This window comes from Canis lupus, chromosome 22 (assembly GCF_011100685.1).
Source record: "Canis lupus familiaris isolate Mischka breed German Shepherd chromosome 22, alternate assembly UU_Cfam_GSD_1.0, whole genome shotgun sequence".
NCBI classification, from domain to species: Eukaryota; Metazoa; Chordata; class Mammalia; order Carnivora; family Canidae; genus Canis; species Canis lupus.
Genome location: NC_049243.1, coordinates 229,540 through 255,481, shown reverse-complemented (window position 1 = coordinate 255,481; position 25,942 = coordinate 229,540). Strand labels below are relative to the sequence as shown.

The 25,942-nt window shown below is 51.1% G+C and overlaps 1 protein-coding gene and 1 long non-coding RNA gene across 2 annotated transcripts; one reads left to right on the top strand and one right to left on the bottom strand.

The window, feature by feature from the left end:
* Positions 1-3,093: 3,093 nt before the first annotated feature.
* Positions 3,094-19,869, bottom strand: LOC106557556. Its single transcript, XR_005376107.1, has 3 exons — positions 19,672-19,869; positions 7,601-7,717; positions 3,094-3,471 (listed from the first exon to the last, which is right to left on the bottom strand). It is a non-coding gene; the product is annotated as an uncharacterized LOC106557556 (long non-coding RNA).
* CCDC70 (coiled-coil domain containing 70) lies at positions 19,748-24,950 on the top strand. Its single transcript, XM_038569404.1, has 2 exons — positions 19,748-19,964; positions 24,087-24,950. Exon 2 carries the CDS (start codon positions 24,157-24,159, stop codon positions 24,823-24,825), a length of 669 nt encoding a protein of 222 aa, XP_038425332.1. The 5' UTR covers positions 19,748-19,964; positions 24,087-24,156; the 3' UTR covers positions 24,826-24,950.
* The last annotated feature ends 992 nt before the right edge of the window (positions 24,951-25,942 follow it).

Sequence of the window (25,942 nt, the reverse complement as noted above, 5' to 3'; positions counted from 1 at the left end):
TTTTTGCAACTATTGGGCAACTTCATGCAGCGCCAGGGAGGCCCCTCTATCTCCTCTAAATCTCCATCAGCCCGCCACCCCGCAAAGTCCAAAAAACATGCAATATTTTCAAAGCAAAGCATGGCTTCTGTGCAGATTAGATCCCAGGGAGGGCCTCCAGCCCCCTCCAGGCGTGTTGCAACAGCTGTCATTCCTGGCCGCATCGACCTCCGGCCCTAAGGGAGGGATGGGTCACTCAGTTAAGTTCGGCACAGGTGTACCTACCTGGCTTGCCAGACACGGGGCCACTCTTATGTAAGGTGTCCAGAGACCTGCTGGTTGCATGGGCTCATTCCTCTGATGTGAGACACAGGGTCACCGCTGTCCACCCCCTCCAGGTGGACGGTGTGTCTTTACTTCAGAATGACTTTTGAACTAAGCTTCTTCGGACCAATTTGTTCCTCTGCACAGGACTGCGAGGTTCCATGGCACGCTCTGATCCCGGACCCGGTGGTGAAAGGAGGTTTAAGCAGGGGCACCCTGTAAAGCCACCCAGCCGGCTGTGACTTCCAATATCGGTCTGCTTTGGCTCAGAGAATATTTTAGATTCCCAGAGTTACACAACTGTGTAACTTTGCGTCAGTGATGGAAAAGGTGTCAGTCTGCTCCGCATCCCTCTCTCCACATCAGGAAATGGGCTTTTGGCTCGCAGAGGGGTGAGGTGTTGTTTGGGACCACAGGGTCCACTGGGGGCACGAGCAGCCCCTGGAAGTAGAAGGTTGGGTGGGTGGTCGGCTCTCAATCTGGCGAGTGGCCCCGGGCATGCTGCACAAGCACTCAGTCCCCGCGTTCCCAGTTGTAGAGTGGGAGGGAGTACGCTCACCTCATGAGATCGTGGCGATGATGACACACTTTCATAAAGACCTTAGCTGAACACCTGGTTTTGACCGAAGGGACCTGAAAGTGCTCACTTCCCTCCTTAAACTTTCTTGTCATTCCCTTCTCCCCTCCCACGACGGCCGTGCACGGACACTCAGTCGATGGTCCAGGAGTTCACGGCACAGGCAGTGTTTATCCTCAGATCAGCAAGCGTCCCTGGGGTGCCTGTGCGTGCACCATATATGCTGCGTGGGAGGATTTAAGCAAAGACAGCCCCCACTTCAGGAAGGCCTTCCACTCTCCCCCAGATGGCAAGGAACATACAACAAAAACAAACATTGGTGGGAAAAAACTCCAGGTTAAGCCGGAGTTAGCTGAGCCGGATTTTAGTCCTATTTCCGATTTCCTGTGTGACCTGAGCTGATAATGATAACATTTATTGAGGGCTTAACACGTGCCAAGCATTGGGATTATCTCACATAATCCTTTTGGTGACCTAGTAAAGTCACTCCTGATATTATCCCCGTTTTACAGATGAGCAAACTCAGACTTAAAGAAGTGGGTCACTTAGCTGAGGTCATGGTATTCATGCCAGAGCCATACAATATGTGGGCCAGTCCCTTAGCCTCTCCGGGCCTCAGTTTTCTTTTCCCAGTGAAAGGGGAAGTCAGACGGCATGTGGGGTCCCTTCTAGCTCTTTCTATATTTAAAAAGAGAATTACATAAACATTTTAGAGAAGTTAGGCCCAAGGTGCCTAAGAGTGACACTGAGTGGGGGTGGCTGCCTCATTTCACGTGGGTAGAAAGACTCTAAAATATTTCTTAGGTGTCCCAGCTTCACATTTGCTACCCAATAAGCCAAACAAAGAAATCCTCCTCCAAAGCTTCCTTCCAGTTGATTTAGAGTCCTGAAGCTAATTTTGACCAATTGGAAGGAAAAGCTGAAGATGTGGCCTAAGGAATCATGGCTTGTCACACCACAGATATACATGATGGGAAGCCCACACTCACACTCACACACACACACACACGCGCGCGTTGGCACCGTCTCCACCGAAGCTCAGGGCTGACTTCTCCAGCCCAGTTGTCATGGCAACAGCAGCTGCCAATAAGATCATGGAAGACAAGGTTATAATGGCAGCGGTGCCTTAATATTTTACCTAGCAAAACCACTTAGATAGTAAGAGGAAGGACCATAAATCATAAACTCACGGAAGGCCAGGCTCTGCTCCTTGGATGGGTCTGCGTGCACGTGGGGGTGGGACGAGAGGTGAGGGTGAAGGCGCAGGAAAGGAGGCTGAGGCAGGCGGGGGAGGATCTGTGAGGCTGAGCCCGGGGTGCTGTGCAGAGCCTTGCCTGCTGTGTGTGCATCAGCAGCCGGGCTCCCCCATAAGGAGTGGGGCTGGGGGGCTCCCATCCTCGATGAGAAGCCCAAGGCGACCCTGATGGAGGAGAGGAGCGGCCCAGGGGAGACCTACATGGGAGCCAGTGAGTGGCCCCGCAGTGCTCACAGTCACCCGCAGGAAGCCGGACCCCATTGACCAATACCTTTCTGGGGGTGCCTGGGGGGTCAAGGGGTGAGCGCCTGCCTTGGACCCAGGGTGTGACCCCGGGGTTCCGGGATCGAGTACCGCATCTGGTCCCTGCAGGGAGCCTGCCTCTCCCTCTGCCTGGGTCTCTGCGTCTCTCTCTGTGTCTCGTAAATAAATAAAATTTGAAAACAGAAGAGACACCTTTCTGGTTGCCTCCTTGGTCCCTTGCGGCCTATGGGCTTGCACGGCCTGGTGGGTCTCCTGGAACCAAGGTCCTGAAGGGCAGCTCCACTTGCTTCCCGGGTTTCCCTCTGTGCACAGGAACCCGAGCGGAGTGGGGGTGGGGGGGAGGGCCAGGAAGGCTGCAGAGGGGAGACGGGGGGGGGGGGGGGTGCAGGGGGGCAGAGGGGAGGAAGGGAAAGGGGAGGGGAGGCAGGCAGGAGCAGGGAGGAGGGGAGGGGAGGCAGGGATCCCAATCAGAAGGCCCTCCTCGAGCGATGACATGTGTGAGAGGAGATGCTGAGCTGTGTGAGCCTCAGTTTCCCCTCTGCGCAGCGCTGGGCCTGCCCAGTCCCCTGCACAGGAGTGAGGAGGAGGCAAGGAGCGGCGCGTGCGAGCCCTGGAGCAGGTGTCCGTGTGCCCGCGGCCGGTGGCCGTCCACCATCCTGGGAGGCCGCAGGGACGGAGGAGCACACGGCTTCGCTTTATTTTTTATTTCTTATTGTGGCAGAGTGTACATGACAAAAAATTCACCACATTCATCACTTTTAAGTGCAGAGTTCACGCCCGGCCACCCTGTCCCCCGCAGGCCACATCCCCGCCACCGCACTCTCCGATTCCTATGACCTGGCCCGGCCAAGGTGCCTCACTGTAGCGGGGTCACCGGACCGCTCACAGCGGGTGGGCGCCCTTGGCGCGATGTCCTCAGCCTCCCCGTGTGGAAGCTTGTCAGAAGGTTCTCTCGGGGTTCGACGAGCTTCCATGGTGAACACGCCATGCGCTGCTTCTGCACCTGCCTGTGAGGACACGGCTCCGTCCCCATCCCGGTGTCACGGGCCCGTGGGAGACACCTGCGCCCTGCCTGTGGGGTGGAGAACGGGAGGTGGACCGGCTGGAAAGGCCCTTGTCCCGCCGCGGCCCCGGCCGCCCCCCCGCCCCCGCCCAGCCCTGCCGACACCTGCCACCTGGGCTTCTGGGCCGGGGCTTGGAGCTCCACCCGGCCCGCGTGAGGTGGCGCCTGGTCCGCAGCACCTTTCCTTGCTCTGCACCTGTGCCAGCAGCTGCCCCGTGACGTGGGCGCCCCCGCTGGCGGCGAGGTGCAGGCCCCGCGCGGCGATGCCGAGGGCCGCTTGCTCCGGGCCGAGCCCGCCTGCGCCTCGCGTGCCGCCCGCTCCGCTGCCCTCAGCGCCTCGGTCCCCTGAGCCGGTCCCGAAGGCTCGGCCACCGACGTCAGCAGGGGCTGTGGGTCCGTCGGGCTCGGAGCACCAGGCCCCCCCCCGGGGGGGAGGGGACGACAGCTGTTCTCCCAGCTGCGCTACACTTGGTCACTTGGCAAAGCGAACCGTCAGGTGACTGGTCTTGGCGCTTGGCTTCCCGGTGCGCCGCCCAGGCCCACCCGAGAGCATGCTGCCAAGGTGACTCCTACGGATGCTGCGCAGATTTGGAGGCAAATGCTTGACGGATGGAAGTTCGTGGCCCAGCGAGTGGGACAGAGCAGGTGCGAGGCGGACGGGGGCACCTGTGACCTGGGGTCACATACCCGGGGACACGTCCCAAGCGGACGCTCAGTTCAGCGCTGGTCCCTTTGGGGCCTGGGGGGTGCGGTAGGGGGAACTTTGTGGTCTCACTTCAGCCCCCGACTCCTCTTGCTTGTTCAGCCACAGGCGAGTGTCGCTGCGGTAGCATCACAGGCGGTTCTGAAGCAGCTACTTTAGGGGAACAGGGGGGGTCGGGCTGCGGATTGGTGCCTTCGCAGCCGTGTAGCCAAGCCGCGTCCCGGGCAGGCTCCACGGAAAGCCAGGCCCAAGAGGCGGGCCCTGGGGTCCCGAGGGCCAGCGGGGCGGGAGGGACCCAGGCAGTAGGGGGCCCCTCGGGAGCGGGGGCCTGGTCCGCGGGGCCCACGGGGCCAGCCCGAGCCGGGGTGGCTGTGCCGGGCTCTCCTCCCGACTCGGCCAAGCTGAGGAGCCGTGTGGGGGCAGAGGGTACCTACCGTGCCTCGCCTGGGCTGTGGCCACCTGGCACCGGCTCCCTGCAGGCCTGGCCTGACCCCCTCCCTGCCCTGGCGCCCTGGGCCGTGAGCCACCCTGGCTTCTCTGCAAACACACTTACAAACTGTACATGCATCTGGAAACGCCTCCTATTAATATGACTATTGGCCGTGGAGACATCCAGACTGTTTTAAAGCTGAAATCCTCAAATCAAGAAAAGAAGAGTAAAATAGTCGCTTGGGAGCAGCCCATCAGACCGCAGCTCTTGCAGTCGTGGGGAAAATCGTCACAAGGCTGGAGGGGCCAGAGCCACTCACCAAGGGGCTGTCCCGGGCGGGAGTGTCCAAACCCCGTGTGGATGGCGTCGGGCGCCTTTTGTTCCATTTTGGTTTTGGTGTTTTACCCCAGGGACGATGTGCATCTCGTCGTCAATGGCATCTCCCTTGCGCTTTGGTTGTTGAGAAAGTTCAAAGGCAGATTTGAGTCCAGGACGCAGTAGGGAAATCAGGCAACCAAGGGTCGAGACTGGTCTGGGAAGACCCCAAACCTCATGGGCAGCCTTGACATCTGTGAGCCTCACGGGGCTCAGAGGACTTACCGTGAGCTCCTTGCTCCCACCACATGTGGCCCCTCCCCCCTGGGGAGGCCCAGGTCCCGCTCGTCCCCACCTGGTCCTCGCTGTGATGGGTTTCACCTCCCTACTGGCTCAACACATGACTCAGACAGGCCGTCACATCCTCCCACCAGGACCCGGGGCTACGTCACCCCACAGTACTAGAGTGCGAGCCCTGGAGGTCTGGATGTCCGCTCCGTCCCTGTGGCTCTGCCTAGCTCGCTGTCCTCTCCCCGGGCTTGAGCACAGGTGACTCATGAACCACCATCATCCTCGACGCCTGTGCAGTGTCAAGTGTTGTGTGTGCAGCTATCTCCTACTATGTAGGGCCGGGGACCCCTCTCACAATGTGGTGAATAGAAGGCAATCAGCAGAGGGACATTTTGGGGGGTGCTGAGGGGCTCAGCTGGGTGAGCGGGGTCCTGGAGCCTGCTTGTCCCTCTCCCCCTGCCCTTCCCCCCGCTCATGTTCTCTCTCTCAAATAAATATCTTTAAAGAGAGAGAGAGAGAGAGGGACCCTTGAGGAGCATCTGCCTTCAGCCCAGGGCATGACCCTGGGGTCCCAGGATCGAGTCCCACGTTGGGCTCCCAGCATGGAGCCTGCTTCTCCCTCTGCCTGTGTCTCTGCCTCTTTCTCTCTCTCTGTGTCTCTCATGAACAAATAATAAATAAAATCTTTAAAAAAAAAAGCAAACTAGCAAAAGAAAGTTGTAGAAAAAACAACAGAAGGTGTATTTGAGAGACACCCACCTCCTGTTTCGTGTCTGCTGGCAATTGCAAAAGGCTCCTACGGTGGCCAGGGTCAGTGGGCCGACCCGAATCGTGAACTACTGAAACGTGATCTTTATAAAAGAGAGATTTGCTTTCTTCTTCTTCTTCTTCTTCTTCTTCTTCTTCTTCTTCTTCTTCTTCTTCTTCTTCTTCTTTCTTAAAGATTTATTTATTTATTTTATGATAGACATAGAGACAGAGAGGCAGAGACACAGGCAGAGGGAGAAGCAGGCTCCATGCACCAGGAGCCCGATGCAGGACTTGATCCTGGGAGCCCAGGATCGCACCCTGGGCCAAAGGCAGGCGCCAAACCACTGAGCCACCCAGGGATCCCCCAGTTTGCTTTCTTCTTGGTCCTATACTCATAAAACGAGAGATCACCACTAGAATCGATAAGGATTTTCTATTAATTCATTTTTCTAGAATCCACCCTGAATGCATTTGCCCACCCGAGGATTGTGAGTTTTATGGAGCAAAACTTGCCTCGCACAGCTCCCCCCCCCCGCAGCTGTTGGCCTCTGTGCGCAGCCCGTACCCGTGGGAGTCCCCCTGGAAGAAGGAACGAGAGCAGCATCCCCGGGCCCGAGGATGATCCCCCGGGGTAACCGGGGAAGGCGCAGGGGAGCAGCTGCCCCAGGTTTATTTCATCGACGATGGAAAATGACCCCACGGAAATGAAGCACATGATTCATCTGCACAAAAATGAAAGTTGCCGACCGCTTTGCCTCGTCTCACACTGAAACGGATGGAAATAACGTGCAATCTTGGGGGGTGGGCATCACGGTGCCCTCGGGGTCGCAACACGAAAGAACGGCTCGGGTTCCGCCTGTGTCTCCCACGGAGTCCGCGTCCCTGGGGACCTTTGTCCTGCATCCTCAACAGACCCTGGGATAGTCCTGATGGCTCGCGGAGGCTGGGCTGGGGACCACGGACGGGCTTGGGCCCTGTGAAATGGTTCCACTTGTACCGCTTTCACCTGCGTCTCTGTAGGTTCAAGCAAAGAATAGGAACAGTGCGGTTCTGAGCACGCCGCCCGGGGTAGCAGGTGAAGTGCAGGGGCTCAACGTCTACTTCGCGTTTCCTACAGCTTTTTCTTGAAATGACTGATGACCCTTTCCGTGTGGATCTGGTCTCTGCCTTCTCATCACACCGGGAAGGTTCGGAGGTCGTCGTATGCGTCTCCCCAGGACGGCTGGCCCTCTGCGTCCCCCTCGGCCGGGCGCTCTGGTTGTGCAGGTGGAGGCCGCCCGTGCGACACCAGTGTGGCGTGTGTGCCCGGTGGGCTCTGCATTACGACTGTGCGCTTGTTCTGCTCTTCTGCGCTCAGGAAGCCCAGACGAAGGAAACGATCCCAACGAGGAGTCCCACAGACGACACGCAGGACCCTGGACGATCTGAGCGTCGTCTCTGGGCCAAGCCAGCTCTCCAGAGAACCGCGGTCGGGGACCATCTGCCTTGGCCCGGACGTGCACCCTGCCATAGCCGCCTGACCATCCATCAACGGACGCCCTCATAAATTAGAATTCGGAGACCGCTGGTCATCGGGTAGCATGCTGACGCCGCCACCCACACGTTCCCTCGGTGAGTGGGTGCGCAGCAATACGGTCGCGCAGACTTACCCCGAGTTTCTCCGCAGGGGACATATTTTTTTTCCCTCCAAGGAAAATGTGCAGCTCATTGCTGATTATCATATTTCCCTTCCGTCTTTGGTGGCAAGGAAACTCAACGCCAAATATCTAGTCCAAAAAAGAAAGAAATAAAAATAAAAATAAATAAATTAAAATAAATGTTAAAAATAAATAAAAAACAAATATCTAGTCCAGGTTTTAGTAATTATTAAGGGCCTAGAACCACCACTGCCCCTTGCAAAGGGGAGTGGGCACACATGGGAATGATCGCCTTTCTTTGTCACTCGTCTGGGGTACAGATCTAGGGTGTCTGTGGGGGGAGAAAACGGGGTTGAAAACTGCTTTCTAGTCATCCTAGTTCTTCCTATAGTCCTATTCTTTTTGACTGTATACTGTCCTTCGATTTTATCATCTCAAATACAGCATTAAAAGACTCTCCCAAACTGTTGGGAAACAAGATATAAACAGAGAAAGAAGTGAGGGGAGGAAATAAGTCCTTCTACCAAGCCGTTTCTGGGAAAGGGGATATTTTGCCACTTTCAGGAGCCTTTTGGGTAAGTCATCACGTAAACCAGGATAGAGATCTCTGCAGCGCTCGGGGATAGTCGTGCCCATCAGAGAGCCGCAGTCTCCAACAGTCGAGACCTGGCTACCGGCGTACCCAATGCACAAGATTTTATTTATTCATGAGAGACACAGGGACAGACAGAGAGAGAGGCAGAGACACAGGCAGAGGGAGAAGCAGGCTCCATGCAGGGAGCCCGACGTGGGACTCGATCCTGGGACCCGGGGTCACGACCTGGGCCGGAGGCGGTGCTGAACCACTGAGCCATTGGGCTGCCTGGAATAAATAAAATCTTAAAAATAAAATGTGTGAAAGAAACGCCTTCTCCCTTCGGGACCAATCTGGCCCAAGCGGCCGGGCTGTGGCTGGGTTGCAGCGAGCCCCCGCGTGCCCCTGCGTGCCCTAGCCCCTGGTGGGTAGCCGGGCTGTGTGACTGCTCCAGCCCAGGCGCCAGGGTCACTTCAGGGCCAAAGCACTTAGAGATGGGCACGTGCATGACCTTCATTTTCTTCCCCTGCTTTGACCTCCTGGAACCCACGGGGTGAGATGGTCAGTGCTCGAGGCCGGGGTCGTTGGGGTGTGACGTCCCCGCCCAGCCCTGCGGAGTCCCCCGGAGCCCTGGGGCGGCCCCTAACCCACGACAGGACTTTCATGAGCAAGACATATATGCCTTCACGGTGCAGAGCCGCTGAGCCTGCGGGGTCAATTCGCTCTCGCAGGACGGTCGCCATCTCGATCGACGCATCTGTCAGCGGAGTCCAAGGCAGGGGATGCTCGCTGTAAAATCAACGGCTTCGGTTCAAACGACATTTAACGTTTTAGCTCTGGTTTTTTTTTTTTTTTTTTTTTTCTTTTTAGCTCTGGTTTGGTTTTTGTTTCCCATGAATGCCTTGGCACGTCAAGGAGACATGCCACGTCCCCATGGTGCTACCATATAAGGTTCCCGGGCCTACAGAGACCTACAGATCCTGAGCCGGGGTCCAGCCAGGTGTGAGCACTGCCCCCATCGTCAGCAGTGGAGGGTCGCCCCCCAGGTGTCCCGACGCCCGGTGGAACCCACCCCCGGACGGAGATACTTTCCAAGGCTCGGTGCAGCCTTTTCCCACAAAGACATTTTATTTTATTTTATTTTTATTTTATTTTATTTTATTTTATTTTATTTTATTATTTTATTTATTATTTTATTTTATTTTATTTTTTCCACAAAGACCTTCAAGTGCCAGATGCCAAAGTCCGTGGAGATGAGCTGCCTTTCAGTCCAGACGAACGTTGAGTAGCGACCTCGGTGTCTGCTCCTTGCTGACGGCCAGGACAGCTGCTGCTCGCGGGAGGGCCCAGCAGTGCGGCTTCTAGTCAATCCAACACAAGCGTCCTTCCCCTGGGTTCTCCATGTATTGCTTGGTACCTGCCTTGCCTCTAGGTTTGCTTCGGTCTGAAAAGACCGAAGAGGATCACTTGCTCACAGTGATCCTCTTTAGGCTTTATTGGAGGGCCCCGTACTATGGGGTTTGTAAAATTATTCCTTACATGCTTTATTGTGATGAAAACAAAGATAACACACTATTTTGTCACTGGAACCATTTCTACACGTACGGTTCTGTGGCACGAACATCATCCCAACTCCTGCGCATCCGTCATCGCATCTAGTTCCAGGACTTTCTCAACGCCCTGAACAGAAGGTCGTTAACGACGGGGCGACAGCTCCCCAGTGCCCTCTTCCTGCAGTGAATGCAGTGATGTGAGTCGGTGATGTCGCTGGGACCGGCCTTGTAGGTTCCTGCTTCACTCAAGCAGCCTTGTTAGTGAATGAGCTCTTCCAGTTAAGTCATTTTCCACATAACTAAACCACGGGATCCAAAACCTTTTTTTTTTTAATCTCCATAAAAATCTATCTTTTAGGGGCAGCCCCAGGTGGCTTAGCGGTTTAGCGCCACCTTCGGCCCAGGGCGTGACACCAGGTCCCGGAATCGAGTCCTGAGTCGGGCTCCCTGCATGGAGCCTGCTTCTCCCTCTGCCTGGGTCTCTGCCTCTCTCTCTCTCTCTCTCTCTCTGTGTCTCTCATGAATAAATAAATAAAATCTTTAAGAAAAAATCTTTTATTTGATAGGTTTTGCATAGGACATTTTTGTTTTCTCAGGACACTCCTGAGTTCCTACGCAGGGCATACCTAACGTCTTAGAAGGTCTCCTCGGGACAGCAGAGCCGTATGACACATTTATTTTTGAACTCCCTGAATGATGACGGCTTCGGGCCTACTGAAATGGTGGGTTCTCCATCTTTCCACGAAACGGCCCTAGACCTTTTTTCTTTTTTTAATATTTTATTTATTTTTCATGAGAGATGCAGGCAGAGGGAGAAGCATGGTGGGACTCCCTGCAGGGAGCCCGACGCAGAACTTGATCCCAGGACCCCGGGGTCACGCCCTGGGCCAAAGGCGGCGCTAAACCTCTGAGCCACCCGGGAACCCCCGGCCCTAGACCTTTTAGCTATTTGAGTTCGGCGCAATTTTCAGAGTTTTATTTTTTGCTCTTTTCTTTCCCACCAAGCTGTCAGCTGTTGTTTGTTTCACATCTAAGGTACTAGTTGGTGTTACTTTCTTTGTTTTTTAGTATTGAGTTGCCCTTTTTTTTTTTTTTTTTTTTGCAGAGCTAAATTTAATAAAATAAAATTAACCATCTTTCAGGTGAAGTATTCTGTGGCATTGAATGTGATCACTGTATAACTGCCACCTCTATCCGGTTCCAAAATGTTTTCATCACCCCAGGGGGAAACCTCAAACCCATTAAGCAATCAGGGGGCTGGGGTCTCTTCAACGACCCCTATGCCCTCTTAGTTTCTCCTCTGGGGGGCTGCGACCTTGGGCCCTACAACACCCGCTCCACTGAAGTAGGGCTGGCTAGGTTCTGCGTGCAGGGCCCAGGGTCCCCACTGGTGACAGTCAAGGCCATGAGGTTAATCTCACTACCACGTGACAATGATTGCTAGCTCCTCAGGGAGCTTCCCACCCCGACACCTCACACTTCTAGATCATCGAGGTTCCTTAATACATGTGACTTTCAGACGACACGTCAGAGCCCTGCCCATGACCATGCGTTCCTCCCACTGCTCACGACAGGCTTCCAGGTGGGAACCTGGGGCTGCGAGGGGCCTCGGCCCCCAACCTGGTCCACAGGTTCCAGACTCCCCCAGCCACAGACTTCTTAGCTACGGACCCTGCCCCGGACATGCTGCATCCGTGTCCCCAGGGTAGCACCTGCAAGCCTGTCTTTCTAAAACGTCCAACCATGCGATTCTGAGATGACTAATACGTGTTTGGAAATCCTCAGTCCCACAGCTCTTCCTGGCACAGCTTCATGTTTAAGGACGGAGCGCCGCTGTCCCACGGCGGGAGGCTGACCTGGGGCGTCCACCCCCAGCATCTGCTAACCTGGGGCGCCCACACCCGGGCAGCTGCTCACCTGTGAAGGCGCCAGCCATTGCAGCACCTGGAAGGCCAAGCGTGCAAAGCCGGGTGGGCTGTAAGGAGGAGGAGCGGGCACAGGTTGGAGCCCCCAGGGTCTCATTTCCGTTGCCCTGTCCTCACCTAGGCATGTGAGGGCGGGGCCGGACCCTACCTGCTTTGCTGGCAGAGTGGATCCTCCCGTGACGGTGCTGCCGTCGAAGACCCACATTTCCTGCAGCAGCTCTCTGCACCCTGGCGGCTCCCAGGCTGCCTGGAGCTGCGTGCTCGCCTGGCCAGGCCAGGCGGTCCGGCCGGTCACCCAGCAGCTGGGGGGCTGCGGGCAGCTGAGGTGACCCCCCAGGGCCTCACGTTCTTTGGTCAGAGCAGGCGCACACAGCAGCTGGGTGCAGGGCAGTGTCGGGTCAGGCAACTATTGCCTTTGTGGTTTCTTGGCTCCCGGCCTGCGAGGAGGCCTGCACACACAGGTCTGGCCTGGCCAGCCTTCTTCGGCCCTGCGTGGACGCCCTTGGGTGGGCCTGTCCCCAGCTCCCACTGGGAGGGGCAACAGCCGTCCAGGAATCCCGTGGTTCCGACGCCCCGGAGACCAGAGGGCATCGTGGGGCGCGGGCCTGTGGCTCCCTCAGCGCTCACTCCTGTCTCTCCAGGCGATCACCCCATGTTTGCGCAGGTCTCCCCACCGGGCCACCTGCCCGCACAGGCTGACTCCGCTGGGCTGGACGGGGCGGGAGGCTTAGCCCTGGACTACTCTGCAGGGAGACATTCCTGAATGTGTTATCATTCGTGGGTAAGCTTGTGGCTTGGGCGAAGCGGACTCAAGCAGAGAAAAGAGGAAGAAACGTCTGTCACTCTTCAGATAAAACTTCCGGTAGCAAGGCTTCCCCGTCCCGGACACTGGTGTGCCGGCCTCGTGCTCCGGCGGCTGCCGTCGAGCCCCCGAGAAGGGCAGTCGGCCCGAGCACACCCCAGGGAAGGCAGAAAGGACAGGCCAGAGGAGACGAGGTCCTCGGTGGCGTTTGTCACCCACGGAATCACACACCAGGAAGCTGAACTCCGGGACCTGCCACTGATATGAACCAGTAAATCCTCTTTATTCATTAAGCCAGTCAGAGCTGAGATTTCTATTCCTTACACCAAACCCTCGGGAATTATTCATCTGCAAGGTGCATTCCAGTTTCAGATTGTCAAAGATCTCGGGTTTGTCTGTGAATCCCAGTCATCTCCTTTTTGTTTGTTTGTTAAGATTTTATTTATTTATTCCTGAGAGACACACACAGAGAGAGAAGTATGATGTCAAACTTTTGGATTTTTGCCAATCTGATAGGTTGGAAATAAAATATTTATATTAAATTGCATTTAAGTGTTGATTGGGAATTTTTTCCTAGAGTCTGTAATCAATTTATTCGTAGCCTTTGGTCATTTATCTATCAGGTCGTCTTTTTCTGCTTGATTTCAGGAGCTCTTTGTAAAATGGGCGAGCATGGCAGGACCAAACAAAGTCTCTGCCTTCACAAGGCCAACGACTTCCCATGAATGATCTCTTTCTATGACTGGTGCTGCTAGAAAGAATTCTCTTCCTTCAATACAGAGACTGAGGCCATGGACAGCAATGATTGATTATCTTGTCATTGTCTTCATCTGTGAGCAATTTTCCGGTTTGACCTACTCTTCCAGGAAAATAATCTCTATTCCTAACAGAATAAATCAATTTCCAAAAAGAGAGGAATGTGCACTCTTGCGGTTATTAAAAATCATGTTCTCAGAAATATTTAAAGAAATGGGGAAGTGCTTATGATGTATTGTTACATAAAAAGGCAAGCCACAAAGCACTGTGCACAGCATAAAACCAGTCGCATAGGATATATCTAGCCATTAGCATAGGAGAAAAAGTGGAAGATTACACCCCAAATGTTAATAGTGGTTACCTCTGAGCACTGAGATTATGGATGATTTTAATTTTCTTCTTCAACCTTGCTCTATTTCTTAATATTTTTTTTTTACAATGAACATGTATTGTTCTGAAAATTGGCAATACTGGCAATATTATTTTTCAAAATAATAAGATTGAACAAAATTTAAGCTAAACTTTCTGTCTTGAGGGAACAGGTGCAAAGTAAGTGATACTAGGGGAAAGTTTATCCTTTTCAATCCTGTGAGCTCACTGATGCTCAGGATCTAGATATTTTCAGTACTCCAGTCACATTCAGCAATAATAAGTTTATTTGCTATTTCCCCCAGAGACTGTAAGGTGGGTTTTCTTTTTACGATTTTATTTATTTACTCATGAGAGACACAGAGAGAGGCAGAGACACGGGCAGAGGAAGAAGCAGGCTCCATGCAGGGAGCCCGACGTGGGACTGGATCCCAGGACCCTGGGGTCACGCCCTGAGCCAAAGGCAGACCCTCAACCCCTGAGCCACACAGGTGCCCCAAGGCTGTAAGGTTTATTTGGAACAGCCAACATTTTATAAATTGTGAATTGCTGAGGATCCCCAGCTCATCTAAATCAACTCCATCTCAATTTCAAATTTCTAATCAGGGCCTGGTCATTTTCCAGGCCCTGAAGCCAGGTACCATAGACTTGCCCATCTTCCTCCATCTTCATCCCACACAACTGTTCTGATCACCTAATGAGTCTTTCTTTGAAATATTTCTTGTAGCTATTTATTCCTCTGATGTCCCAGCTACAATACCCATCATGATTCAGACTACCTGTTGCCTTCATTATCACTGCAATCTTCTCCATTAGAGAGACATGTATTTTGAACAAAACTGCCTAGGTTTAAATACGGGCTCTACTTCTGCATGACTTCAGGCAAGTTTCTTAATTTCTATATGCATTTCTTTCTTCATCTATAAAATGGAGATAGCAATAATTTCTAATTTATTTATTTGTTGTGAAGAAATACGTGTAAAAGCACTTAGAACGGCAACTGGGCACATAGTTAATGATCAATAAATCTTAGCAATATCAATTATATTATCAATTTATTTGCATTTGCTTTGGGCCTCTTGGCTAGGCCAACAATCTTGAGTTATATCATGTCACTCCTTTGGTTATAAGCTCCCCCATATGAGTTTTGTCCTGGGAGTGGCTGACCAGGTTGTTTGAGACAACATATCCAGCTGGGAACAAGTAGAAGTGCTGGACATCTCAGAAATATCTAGTCAGAGAGAATTTTTGAGAGCAAGATCTGAAAAAGGAATGCAGTAAAGGTGAATGACATTTGAAACTGATTCCAAAAGTGAAAGCAGTAAATGAAAAGCTGGAAAGTATGAGCAGAGGTTTCAGCAACATAAAAAGGTTTAGATGGATAAAATTAGAGCTCTGAACCTCTGGAAAAAGAGAGCATCAGTAAAAGTAACCTATCATATAAGAAAACAAGTTTTGACAGATAGCCAAGATGGAAAAACAGATAGAGATCCACAGAAGATCTGGATCATTTAAATGATAAGACATACACTTTGAACTATTATTAATATGTTCATGGGATTAAAAAATCAAGGCGAATAAACATGGCAAAAGCCCCCGTGAAAATTATGTGAAACAATTACATGGATATTCCAGACCTGAATGATATCCAACAAATTAAAGTAAAGGCTGAACAGATAAGTTGAACAGCAGATTAGACACAGCTAAAGACACAATAATGAATTGGAATATAGTGAAGCAGAAAACACACAGACTAAACCACAGAGTTAAAAAAAAATGAATATAGAAAAGAGCATAATAAACATAAGGGACCCAGCAAAAATATTTAACTATATGTTATTGGAAATGGAAGAAAGAGGAAATTGAGAAGAGGTATTTGAAGAGATATGGCCAAGAATGTTCCCAAAATGATAAAAATCATACAGGATATGCTTCAAATTCCAAGCATGACAAATACAAAGTAAAGCATATTTAATTACACAAAATAAAACTGTTGAAGATAAAAGGCAAAGTCTTAATAGCAGCTGAAAACAAAACAAAACAAAAAGCATACTTACTTTAAAAAAAAAAAAAAACTTAAATTGATGATGACTTTTCACAGAACAGTGAAAGCCAGAATAACAACTAACCTAGACTTCTCTAACCAGTGGAAATATACTTTGAAAATGCAGGTAAATGGGATCATAAAGGATTGTATGTTTGAATAAAAGAATAAAGTTACCGATTTTTTAAAAAGACTTTATTTATTCATGAGAGACACACACACACACAGAGGCAGAGACACAGGCAGAGGGAGAAGCAGGGAGCCTGATGTGGGACTCGATCCCAGGACTCTGGGGTCATGCCCTGGGCCAAAAGCAGATGCTCAACGTCTTGAGACACCCAGGCATCCCTACTGATGTTTGAACTTCAGGGTTGGGTAGCTCCAAAGTACATTTTCTTCCTTTTTGTCAAGAATTTAGAACCAATGTCATGATAATACAGATTCATCAGAGACAAATGCTGATTTTGTCATCAGTATGTTTACAGAAGTTAAAATTCATTTCTTAAAATGTTTTGAAATCCTATAACCATGAAATACTCAATACTATGAAGACCAAAAAAATGAAAGGCTTATTTATTTACGCCACAGTAGAAACACGTTAAGCAAACCATTTTATAAATAAAATCTGTTAGATGGTATAAAAAGTGAAGGCAAAATAAAAGTATTTTCAACAAATAAGTGCTGAGAGTAGTCATCACAGGATCCATAATAAAGGAAACCTAAAGGGTGTGATTTTGGGGGGCAGAAGAAAATATCTCAAAGAGAAGCATAGAGGTGCAGCAAGAAATGAAGAGTGCCAGAAAGGATAAAAATACATGTAATTATAAATAAGTATTGACTTTACAAACAGTAATTGTAAAGCCTTCCGGAGTCTTAAATGTATGTAGAATTAAAATTCATGCAACAAAATGTAAAAAATGAGAGGGAGGGATGTAAATGGAGCTAAAATCTTTTAAGATTGTAGCATTATCAGCAATGTGATAAAGGTAAAAATATATATTGAACTTTAATAGTTCAAGGATGCCTATCTTAATCTCTAGGATAATTACTAAAAGATTATATAACTAATGAAATAATAAAGAGAAATGGAATAAGAAATTACTCTGAAAGAAAAAAGAAAAAATAACGCTGAATAAGTGAGTCTAGGGGAAAAAAATGCTAAGATGAAAGACCCAAATTGAAATATACCTCAGTAATGATATTAAATGTGAATATAAAGTAATACTCCAATGAGATGACAAACTGTTTCAGAGTGGAAAAAAACAAAACTTGATTATATGCTACTCACAAGAACAGCACTTTAAATATAAGGTCACAGAAAAGTTGAAATGGAAAGATAGAAAAGATATACCATGCCAACATGAAAAAAAGGTGATGTGCCATCCTGATATCAAAGTAAAGCTTAAGAAAAGAAACATTACCAAAAATAAAGAGGGGCATTTCATAAAGATAAAAGTTAATACGCTAAGAAAACATAACAATTGTAATTATGCATGTACCTAATAACTTAGCCTCAAAGTATATAAAGCAAAAACTGACAGAACCGGAAGGAGAAATAGATCTATAGGTATACGCTCTCAGTAACCGATAGAACAGACAGTATAAAAATCAACAAAGATATAGATAATTAGAATATTTTTAATAATAATTAAAAACTTAACCTAGTTTATATGTAGAGAGAACATGGCATCAAACAACTGAAGAACGCCAATTATTTTTGAGTGAACATGGAACATTTATCAAAATTTAATACATGCAGGGCCATAAAGGAAGTCTTGACAAATTAAAATAATTGAAATGATACAAAGTATACAAACCATATACTTTATATAGAACACAGATTATAGTGGAATTGAGCTAGAAATCAATAACATAAAGGAAATTGGAAAATACCCGTATTTGGGCAGCCCGGGTGGCTCAGTGGTTTAGCACTGCCTTCAGCCCAGGGTGTGATCCTGGAGACGGCAAACAAGTCCCATGTCGGGTTCCCTGCATGGAGCCTGCTTCTCCCTCTGCTTGTGTCTCTGCCTCTCTCTCTGTGTCTCTCATGAATAAATAAATAAAGTCTTTTAAAAAAATGAAAATACCCGTATTTGAAATTAAGCAACATATTTATACATAGCCAGTGGGTCAAAGAAGAAATTACGATAAACATCGGAAAATAGTTTGATAGTTAAAATGTGACATATCAAAACATGTGAGATCCAAGTAAGTGTGTTTATAGGGAAACTGATAGTCTTCAGTACATATATTAGAAAAGAATAATGATTAAAACCGATGATTGGGACCTCTAGAATGGCCAAGTAAGGAGGTAGGTTGGGTTTGGAGCCCCCGAAAATCCCATCTCCAAACTATCATTACCATTTGACTAATCTGGCAGTTCAATGAAAAGCTCCCCTCTACAGGACTTGTCATTATTGGACCTAAGTCAATGCCTATTTTGTGCAAATAGCCCTATCCTCAGGGCATTTGCCAAAAAAAAAAAAAAAATAGTGGAATTTTTTTAATATCTCCATTTCCTGAGGCAGTGTTAACAGTTGGAGCTAATAAGAAGCTGAGCAATAACCGAAAAGGGAAAACTGGGGAATAATATGGAGACTCTGAAAAGTTCTAACATATGAGAATCTTGAAGGTCACATGTATGTGACTGTATACGTGTCCGTGAAAGACCTAAGGTCACGGTCTTTCACCTCTGGCTGACCCTGAGGTCTCGCACAAGCAAAGAAGTGAAGGCTAACACAGAATTGTAAACCACCTGCATGAGCCCTGAAGGCACGAGGCAACACACACACCTGTACCCAGTCCCCCAGCAAAGAAAGGGAGACTTACCACTTCAAGGAAATCCCTTAGTTTAATCATTAACTGACCACTAGGCTGAGCAAGCTGACTTCAGTGGCCACACGACAAAAAATGTAGACTTTTCAGAACTCATCCAGGAAAGTCACTAGATAAATAGTAACTACAACAACAAAAAAGAAACAACAAACCTGAGGAGGGGGATTTTCATTTCTAGGGCTGCCATGTTATATTATTTGTATTATAATTTTATTATTTAAGGTGATATTATTTAAAATTATATTATTTTCAACGTCCAATTTCAACTAAAACTTACAAGACACACAGAGAGGAAAGAACTGTTTACACATGGGAGGAAAAATGGTCAATAGAAACTGTTATTTTGAGCTATTCTCTTTTGGGTTAGAAATTATCTCTGAGGAAGGGGAATGATGATGGTCTTCCCAGACCAAGATTTTACATCAACTATTATAAATATGGTCAAAGAGAGGTGCCTAGGTGGCTCATTTGGCTAAGTGTTTGCCTTCGGCTCAGGTCATGATCTCAGGGTTCTGGGGTGGAGCCCTGCATCTGGCTTTCTGCTCAGTGGGGAGCCTGCCTCTCCCTCTGCCCCTCCCCCACTCATTTTCTCTCTCTCTCTCTCTCTCTCTCTCTCTCTCTGGCTGGCTGTCTCTATCAAATAGATAAATAAAGTCTTAAAAAATATATGGTCAAAGAACTAAAAGAAACCATGCTTGAAGAACCAAAGAAAAGCATGAGCACTGTGCTTCACCAAATAAAGAATATCAATAAATAGATAGAAATCATTTAAAAATAAAAATCAAATAGAAAGTCTGGACCTGAAAACGAAAAATAGAGGGGATCAAAATCGACTTGACCTGGTGGAAGAAAGAATCGGTAGACTTGAAGACAGATCACTTGAGATTACCCAGTCTAATCAAAAGAAAGAAAAAGGAATGAAGGAAGGTGCACAGAGCCTCAGAGAGCTGCAGGACGCCATCAAGCTACTAACTTCCATATAGAAGGAATCCTAGAGGAAGATTAAAGAAAGCGGAAGAAAGAATATTTGAAGAGATAATGGCCAGAGCTTCTCAAATTTGAGGAAAATCTGCACCAAATCTGTATCTCCGAGAAGCTCAACAAACTGCAAGTAATATAAACACGAAGAGAGCCACGCACAGGTGCGTCATAGTCAAGCCGTCAAAAGCCGAGACAGCATCTCGAGCGACGAGGGCAGCGGGAGAAGGGATGCAGCCCTACTAACCCCCAACTGTGACTGGACTTCCAGAAGGCGGCTGCCGGACACAATCCAGGTGGAATGTGAGGTAACAATCGTTTGCGAGTCGTTGGTGGCCACCCCACCGGTGCAAAGATAAAGACGGGGAAGTCCTTGTCTCTGCCCCTCAGTGTCTCTCCCTTCCTGGCCCTCCCTGCCCTGTGGTCAGGCCTGAGAGGGCCCAGGGGTCACAGCCGGCAGCATCAGGGCTCTGTGAGGTGACAATGACTGCCTGCCCTCTGACGGCCACAGGCCTTGCCCAGTTGGGAAACAGCTAAGCAGTAAGTAACTGTTGCCTTTCGTATTGGTTCCAAGCATAGAGTTTTATATGACATTTTCCTTTAAAGTAAGTTCCTGTCCTGAAGTGTAATAGTGAAGATTAGGCGTGTCCCTTTGACTCACGGTTTTCTGTCCCTGTAGATACACATTCACAGTCTTGTGTTATGTTTTATACCTGAATATGCGTTTGAATATCTTATGCTTTATATGTAAATAGACACCCAATACGTATTGGATATTGTACTTAATTTATCTCTTCCTCAAAGATAATTTGGTTGTGAGCAAAACTTGCGGATGAATTTTTCTCTAACGTTCGAACCCAGAGACTCCCCTTCATTCGGCTGCCATTTACTTAACCTGTACTGTGTACCAGGCGTTGCCCTGGATGCTGGGGGCGGGGATGGGAGACAAAGTGTCCCCAGTGGGACAGGAGGGGCATCGGCTCAGTCTGAGCTTGGAGGCAGGAGTGTCAGGCGAGGCTGCTAGGGATGGTGACGAGTCCTGAAGGGTTGGCTCGGGGAGGGGAGTTGGGGTTGAGCAGGCTGTCCAGGGAGACGGAGCAGCCTGGCGGACTGAGGGGCCATGTGTGGCCAGGGCCCAGGCATCGGGGATGGGGGCTGAGAGAGAGGGCAAAGTGTTTCTGTTCAGCGAGCACCTGCCCTGTGCCAGGTACCGAGCCAGGCACTAGACACGTGGGACCAGAGCGAGGCCCGGTGTCATCGAAGCCCCGGGAAGGAGCCCCAAATGGACCAATGTCCGCACGGCCCGGAAGTCAGGGAGGACAATGGGCCGAGTAGCAAGTGAGCTTGACAAGACGGTTTCGGGGAGTAAGGGGGCCAGAGGTGGGGGGGCGGGGGAGGTGAACCCGCAGCGCAGCTCGGGCTGCCCTCGGGGGAGGACCGGCCAGGGAGCTGGGGGCCCACTGGGGGGCCAGCTGGACCTGGAGGAGCTGCAGTGAGGGTGCAGCGGCCCGGCCCAGCAGAGGGAGCAGCTGCAGGGACAGGGCCAGCGTCCAAATTGCTTAATGTCATCCTTAAGTCATCACCGGTAGTGCCCCTCCTGACTCGTACACACATGTTCCTAGTGCAAACCCCGGCCCGATGGTGTTCACAGGCAGCCCCGCTCGAGGACGTACAGCGCTTCCAGCACTTACCAGCAGAATCCTGATTCACCCCTTTAATTATTTATATGGGTTTGTAGCCTACTCAAGCCTGAGTTACATAATGGGGTTAACCAAGGTGCCGACCCCACAGTCCAGTTGAGAGGATGCAACAGGGGAAGCCGGTGAATGCCCCCTGTGACAGGGCTGAGTACGTGTACGGGTGGCTGACGCTGTTACTGACTTTATCATCAGAAGGCTGGTTGCTGCTGACAGCGATCCGGGACCCCAGCTGACCCCCTAGGGTTCCCTAACCCACGTCAGCAAAGGCTTGTCGGGGGCCTGCTTTGTGCTCTCGTAGAGGGCAGGAATAAACGTAGGGCCTTGGAGAAGGAGTACTTTCTCCCACCTCGAGAAACAGTTACATAAATGGGACCAATAACCATAATGCAACATAGAAAAAGTTCCAAAATTCAATGAAACTCAGTTCAACTCAACCTATATTTTCACCAATCATGTCCTATGCCCATAGCTTCCTGTTAGAGACCGGGTTACGGGGCGGCAGCAGGGCACGCCCACACCTCTAGTTCCAACCGGGCACAACCAGTAAATAAGGGGAGTCAGTAGACACCGTAGTAGCAAGGAGGTGGTGATTAGCTGTGTCTGGAGGGTCCAAGTAGCTTTTTTTTTTAAGATTTTATTTATTCATGAGAGACACAGAGAGAGAGAGAGAGGCAGAGACCCCGACGGAGGGAGAAGCAGGCTCCATGCAGGGAGCCCAAGGTGGGACTTGATCCCGGGACTCCAGGACCACGCCCTGAGCTGAAGGCAGATGCTAAACCACTGAGACACCCAGGGATACCCCCCCCCTTTTTTAGGACTTCTTTATTTATTTAAGAGAGACGGAGAAAGAGAGAGCGAGCGAGAACACACACACACGGCGGGGCGGGGCGGAGGGAGAGAGCATCCCAAGGAGACTCCTCATTGAGCACCAAGCCCGATGCTCCTTCTCACAACCCTGAGATCACAACCTGAGCCAAAAACCAAGAATCTGTCACTTAACTGACTGGCCACCTGGGTGCCATGGAGGGTCCAAGTAACTGTCAGAGGGGACGGCGTGGACAGGAATTCTAGCCCACGATGGAGGGGAAGGCAACCTGTGCAGAGGATGCAGCCCATTCCTTGGCTCAGAGGCAGGGACCGAGGGTCTTGTCCGCAGAACTGGATGTAGCCTGTTCTTACTGACACTTAGCTTTGGGGACAGTGGGAAAGTAAAGGGAATGACAAGCAGGACTAAGGTCGCAGAGGCCTTCATTCGGGTGTTTGGATTTGACCTCTGGGGTCTTTGGAGCTTTGTGAGCAGGTGTGATGTGATGCGTTTTAGAAACGCTCCGGGGCTACGCAGGGGCGGACGGGAGGGTAAGGGTAAGGCCAGTCCCAGAGACACCGCTGCGGCTGTCACAGGCTCCTGGCCCGAACCGGTGAGCAGGGGCTGTGCTTTCAACACACGTTCACTGGGATGGCTGACGAGCAATCCGGAGTCTGCTGACGCTCCATTGCGTGGTGCTCGGCGAGGCCCACCCAGAAAGTCCCAAATGGGAATCAGGGTCCTCAGCAGGTGCATGCACCCCTGCCCTCCAGGCTTCTCCCCGTTATCCCGTGTCCAGCCCTTGTCACCCTTTGTCACCCCTTGTCGTTCCTGGAGTGTCTGTGGATAGGCCTGACGGTTGCCGCATCTCATACCTCAGCTACGGGACAAGGCGTTCCTCTTTCGGCTCCGTCCTGTTCTTTCCCTTTCTTTTCTTTCTTACCTTTCCTTCCTTTCTCCCGAGCTTATATTTTATTGTGAAATATAATACATTTACTAGAGTACGTAAAGTAGACCCGTGCATCTTAGCCCATTTTTATAGGGAACACACATGCAACCAGCACCCAAGTAAAGAAATAGGATCGCCGGCCCCTCGGAAGGCCCTCGTGTCCTCGCCTAGTCACGCCCTTACCATCACCCCTGCACCAGCAGCCACCTTCGGGACTTACGGGATTCACTTCCTCGCTGTGCCTTTTTGTGTTATCACCTATGTATATTTCCATAAACAGTAGATTTTTGCCTGTTTGGGAAGTTTGTTTTTTGAAATTCGTTGATCCTGCTTCTTTCTTTCAACATTGTGTTTATAGGACTCACCCGCACTGTTGCACATAGCTATGCTATCCATTGACGAATATACTACCATTTTTATTATTTTTTTAAATATTTTTTTAATTTATTCATGAGAGACCCAGAGAGAGAGAGAGAGAGGCAGAGACACAGGCAGAGGGAGAAGCAGGCTCCATTCAGGGAGCCTGATGTGGGACTTGATCCTGGGTCTCCAGGATCTGGCCCTGGGCTGCAGGCAGCACTAAACCGCTGAGCCACCTGGGCTGCCCCTATACTACCACTTTTAAATTCCATCCTATTGTGAGGCTCATTGGATTGTTTCCAGCATTGAGCTTTTCTGAACAAAGCTCTGTAAACATCCCTTTTTTTTTTTTTTTAAGATTTTATTTATTTATTCATGAGAGACATGGAGAGAGGCAGAGACACAGGCAGAGGGAGAAGCAGGCTCCATTCAGGGAGCCCGATGCAGGACTCGATCCTGGGACCCCGGGATCACGCCCTGGGCCAAAGGCAGGTGCTCCACCGCTGAGCCCCCCAGACGCCCCTTCATAAACATTCTTGTTCCTGCATCTGGGGCCTGAGTCATAAGTTCCTCAGGGGACATGATCTGGAAGTGCAGCTGCTGGGTTACGAAGTGTCCTCCCTGTGGGTCAGTATCGCCCCATGTTGTGAGAGCTCCTCTTTCCCATTCCCTCGCCAAAATCGGCATGGTCTCTCGCCTTACTGTTTTAAGCCTCGGTTCCCAAAAAAAGACTCTTCTACTAAAATAGGCCCCCTAGGTCAGTGGGTCTCACCCTCCGTTTCCCAGGCCCACGGGCTTGTTCTCTGGCGTGTGATACTCACGACCGTGTCTTCTGTGGTGCCCCGCAGGGTTTGACCAGCTGCCCTGGACGTGGCCGGCAGCCCTGTCCTCCGCCCCCCATTCCGGCTGCCTGAGAAGATGTTTCCCTTCAAGGTGCGCAAATGGACGGGGCTGGCTTGCCTCCGGGCCGCGGTGGGCTCCTCACCCAACATTCGCCAGAAGAAACTAATCCACAAGCTGCAGGAGGAAAAGGTTTTCCGGGAAGAGATGAAAATTTTTCACGAGAAAATAGAAGACTTCAGGGAGGAGATGTGGAACTTCCGAGGCAAGATCCGTGCTTTCCGGGGTCAGATCGTGGGCTTTTGGGAGGAGGAGAGACCTTTCTGGGAAGAGGAGAAAACCTTCTGGAAAGAGGAAAAAACCTTCTGGGAAATGGAAAAGTCCTTCCGAGAAGAAGAGAAGACCTTTTGGATGAAGTACCGTACCTTTTGGAAGGAGGACAAGGCCTTTTGGAAAGAGGACACCGCCTTATGGGAAAGAGACCGGAACCTTCTTCAGGAGGACAAGGCCTTGTGGGAGGAAGAGAAAGCCCTATGGGTCGAGGAAAGAGCTCTTCTGGAGGAGGAGAAGGCGCTGTGGGAGGACAAGAAGTCCCTCTGGGAGGAAGAGAACGCCCTCTGGGAGGAGGAGAAGGCATTCTGGGTGGAAGGCGGTGGCCCTTTTGCTGAGGGGCAGGTCCCTGACAACAGGCCCGGTGTCGTCGACGGGGGGCCGCCGTCACCAGCCTTCCCCCGGGGCAGAGCATGAGCACACGGGGCCCTGCTGGACGACGTGCAAGTCCAGGGGCGGGAGGAAGAGGCACTTCTCGGTCTCCTTGCTTCAAAGAGCTAATAAAGTCCCGAGGCGACGTTTGGGAAAACGTCTTCCAAGAGGCCGCTGCCTGTTGTGGTTCCTGTGATCCTGAGGCCACGTGCCCGCCCCGCGTGCCCGCCTCTGCACACAGCTTGCGCCTGGGCCCCGGCGAGCCCCGCACGGGGGAGTGGGTGTGAACCGAGAGCCTCCGGCTGCTCTTGAGAGTCCGCGTGGGAGGGGAGAGAGGCCGAGCCACCTGAGCCACGCACGCCCCGGATGAGCCGCCGTGGGACGCTCACTCCCGTCCGAGCCGTGTCCGTGGCCTGGGGTGGCAGCTCGGGGCCCTGAAGCGCTGGCTGGGCTCCCTCCCCCCTCCTGCAGGCCCGCACCTGCACCTGCACCTGCCGCCCGGCCCGCAGCGGGAGGTGGGCTCCCGGTGCCCACGGGGCAGCCACGCGGACCCTGCCCGTGTCTTCCCACCCACTGGGGCGTCACGGTGCCGTCAGCTTAGGTTCCTCTCCTTCCATTGTTTTAAAATCAAAACGCCCCAGGGAGGTCCTACCTTCCCTGAGTGTACACAGGTGTGACCCGCTGCTTACACACCCAATGTCTCCAGGGCCAGATGGTCTCCATGGAAGGGTATGGAGAGGACCGGATCATGGGTGTCGGAAGCATCAAGGCTCACGCCTGCTTCCCCCTTTCCGAGGCCGGGCCCCAGTTGTTATCAAGGCACCTGCCTACTTTGCTCTGTGCGCCCCCCCTTGCCGAGCTCTCTCCCACTCCCAGCTCACCCAGCCGTCCGCACAGCTGCCCGGGCTGGCGGGGAAGGCACGTAAGCCCACGCACAGATGTGGAGACCAAGACCCGAGAGGCGCGGTGACTCGGCATGGTCGGGCAGGCAGCCAGCGGAAGGGCTACCGGTAGGGCCCACGCGGCTTCCTGGTCCCCCGCCTTCCCTGAGACCTGCTCCGGGGCGAGGAATGGGGCCGTGGGGCAGCTCAGCCAATAAGGCGTAAGGCCTTGGGTGAGCTCTACAGCACTCCGTATCTTCACTGAGGTTTGGGGTGGCAGT

Excerpts from the sequence above, each read along its gene's own strand:
- CCDC70 (XM_038569404.1), top strand. The coding sequence starts at position 24,157 with ATGTTTCCCTTCAAGGTGCGCAAATGGACGGGGCTGGCTTGCCTCCGG.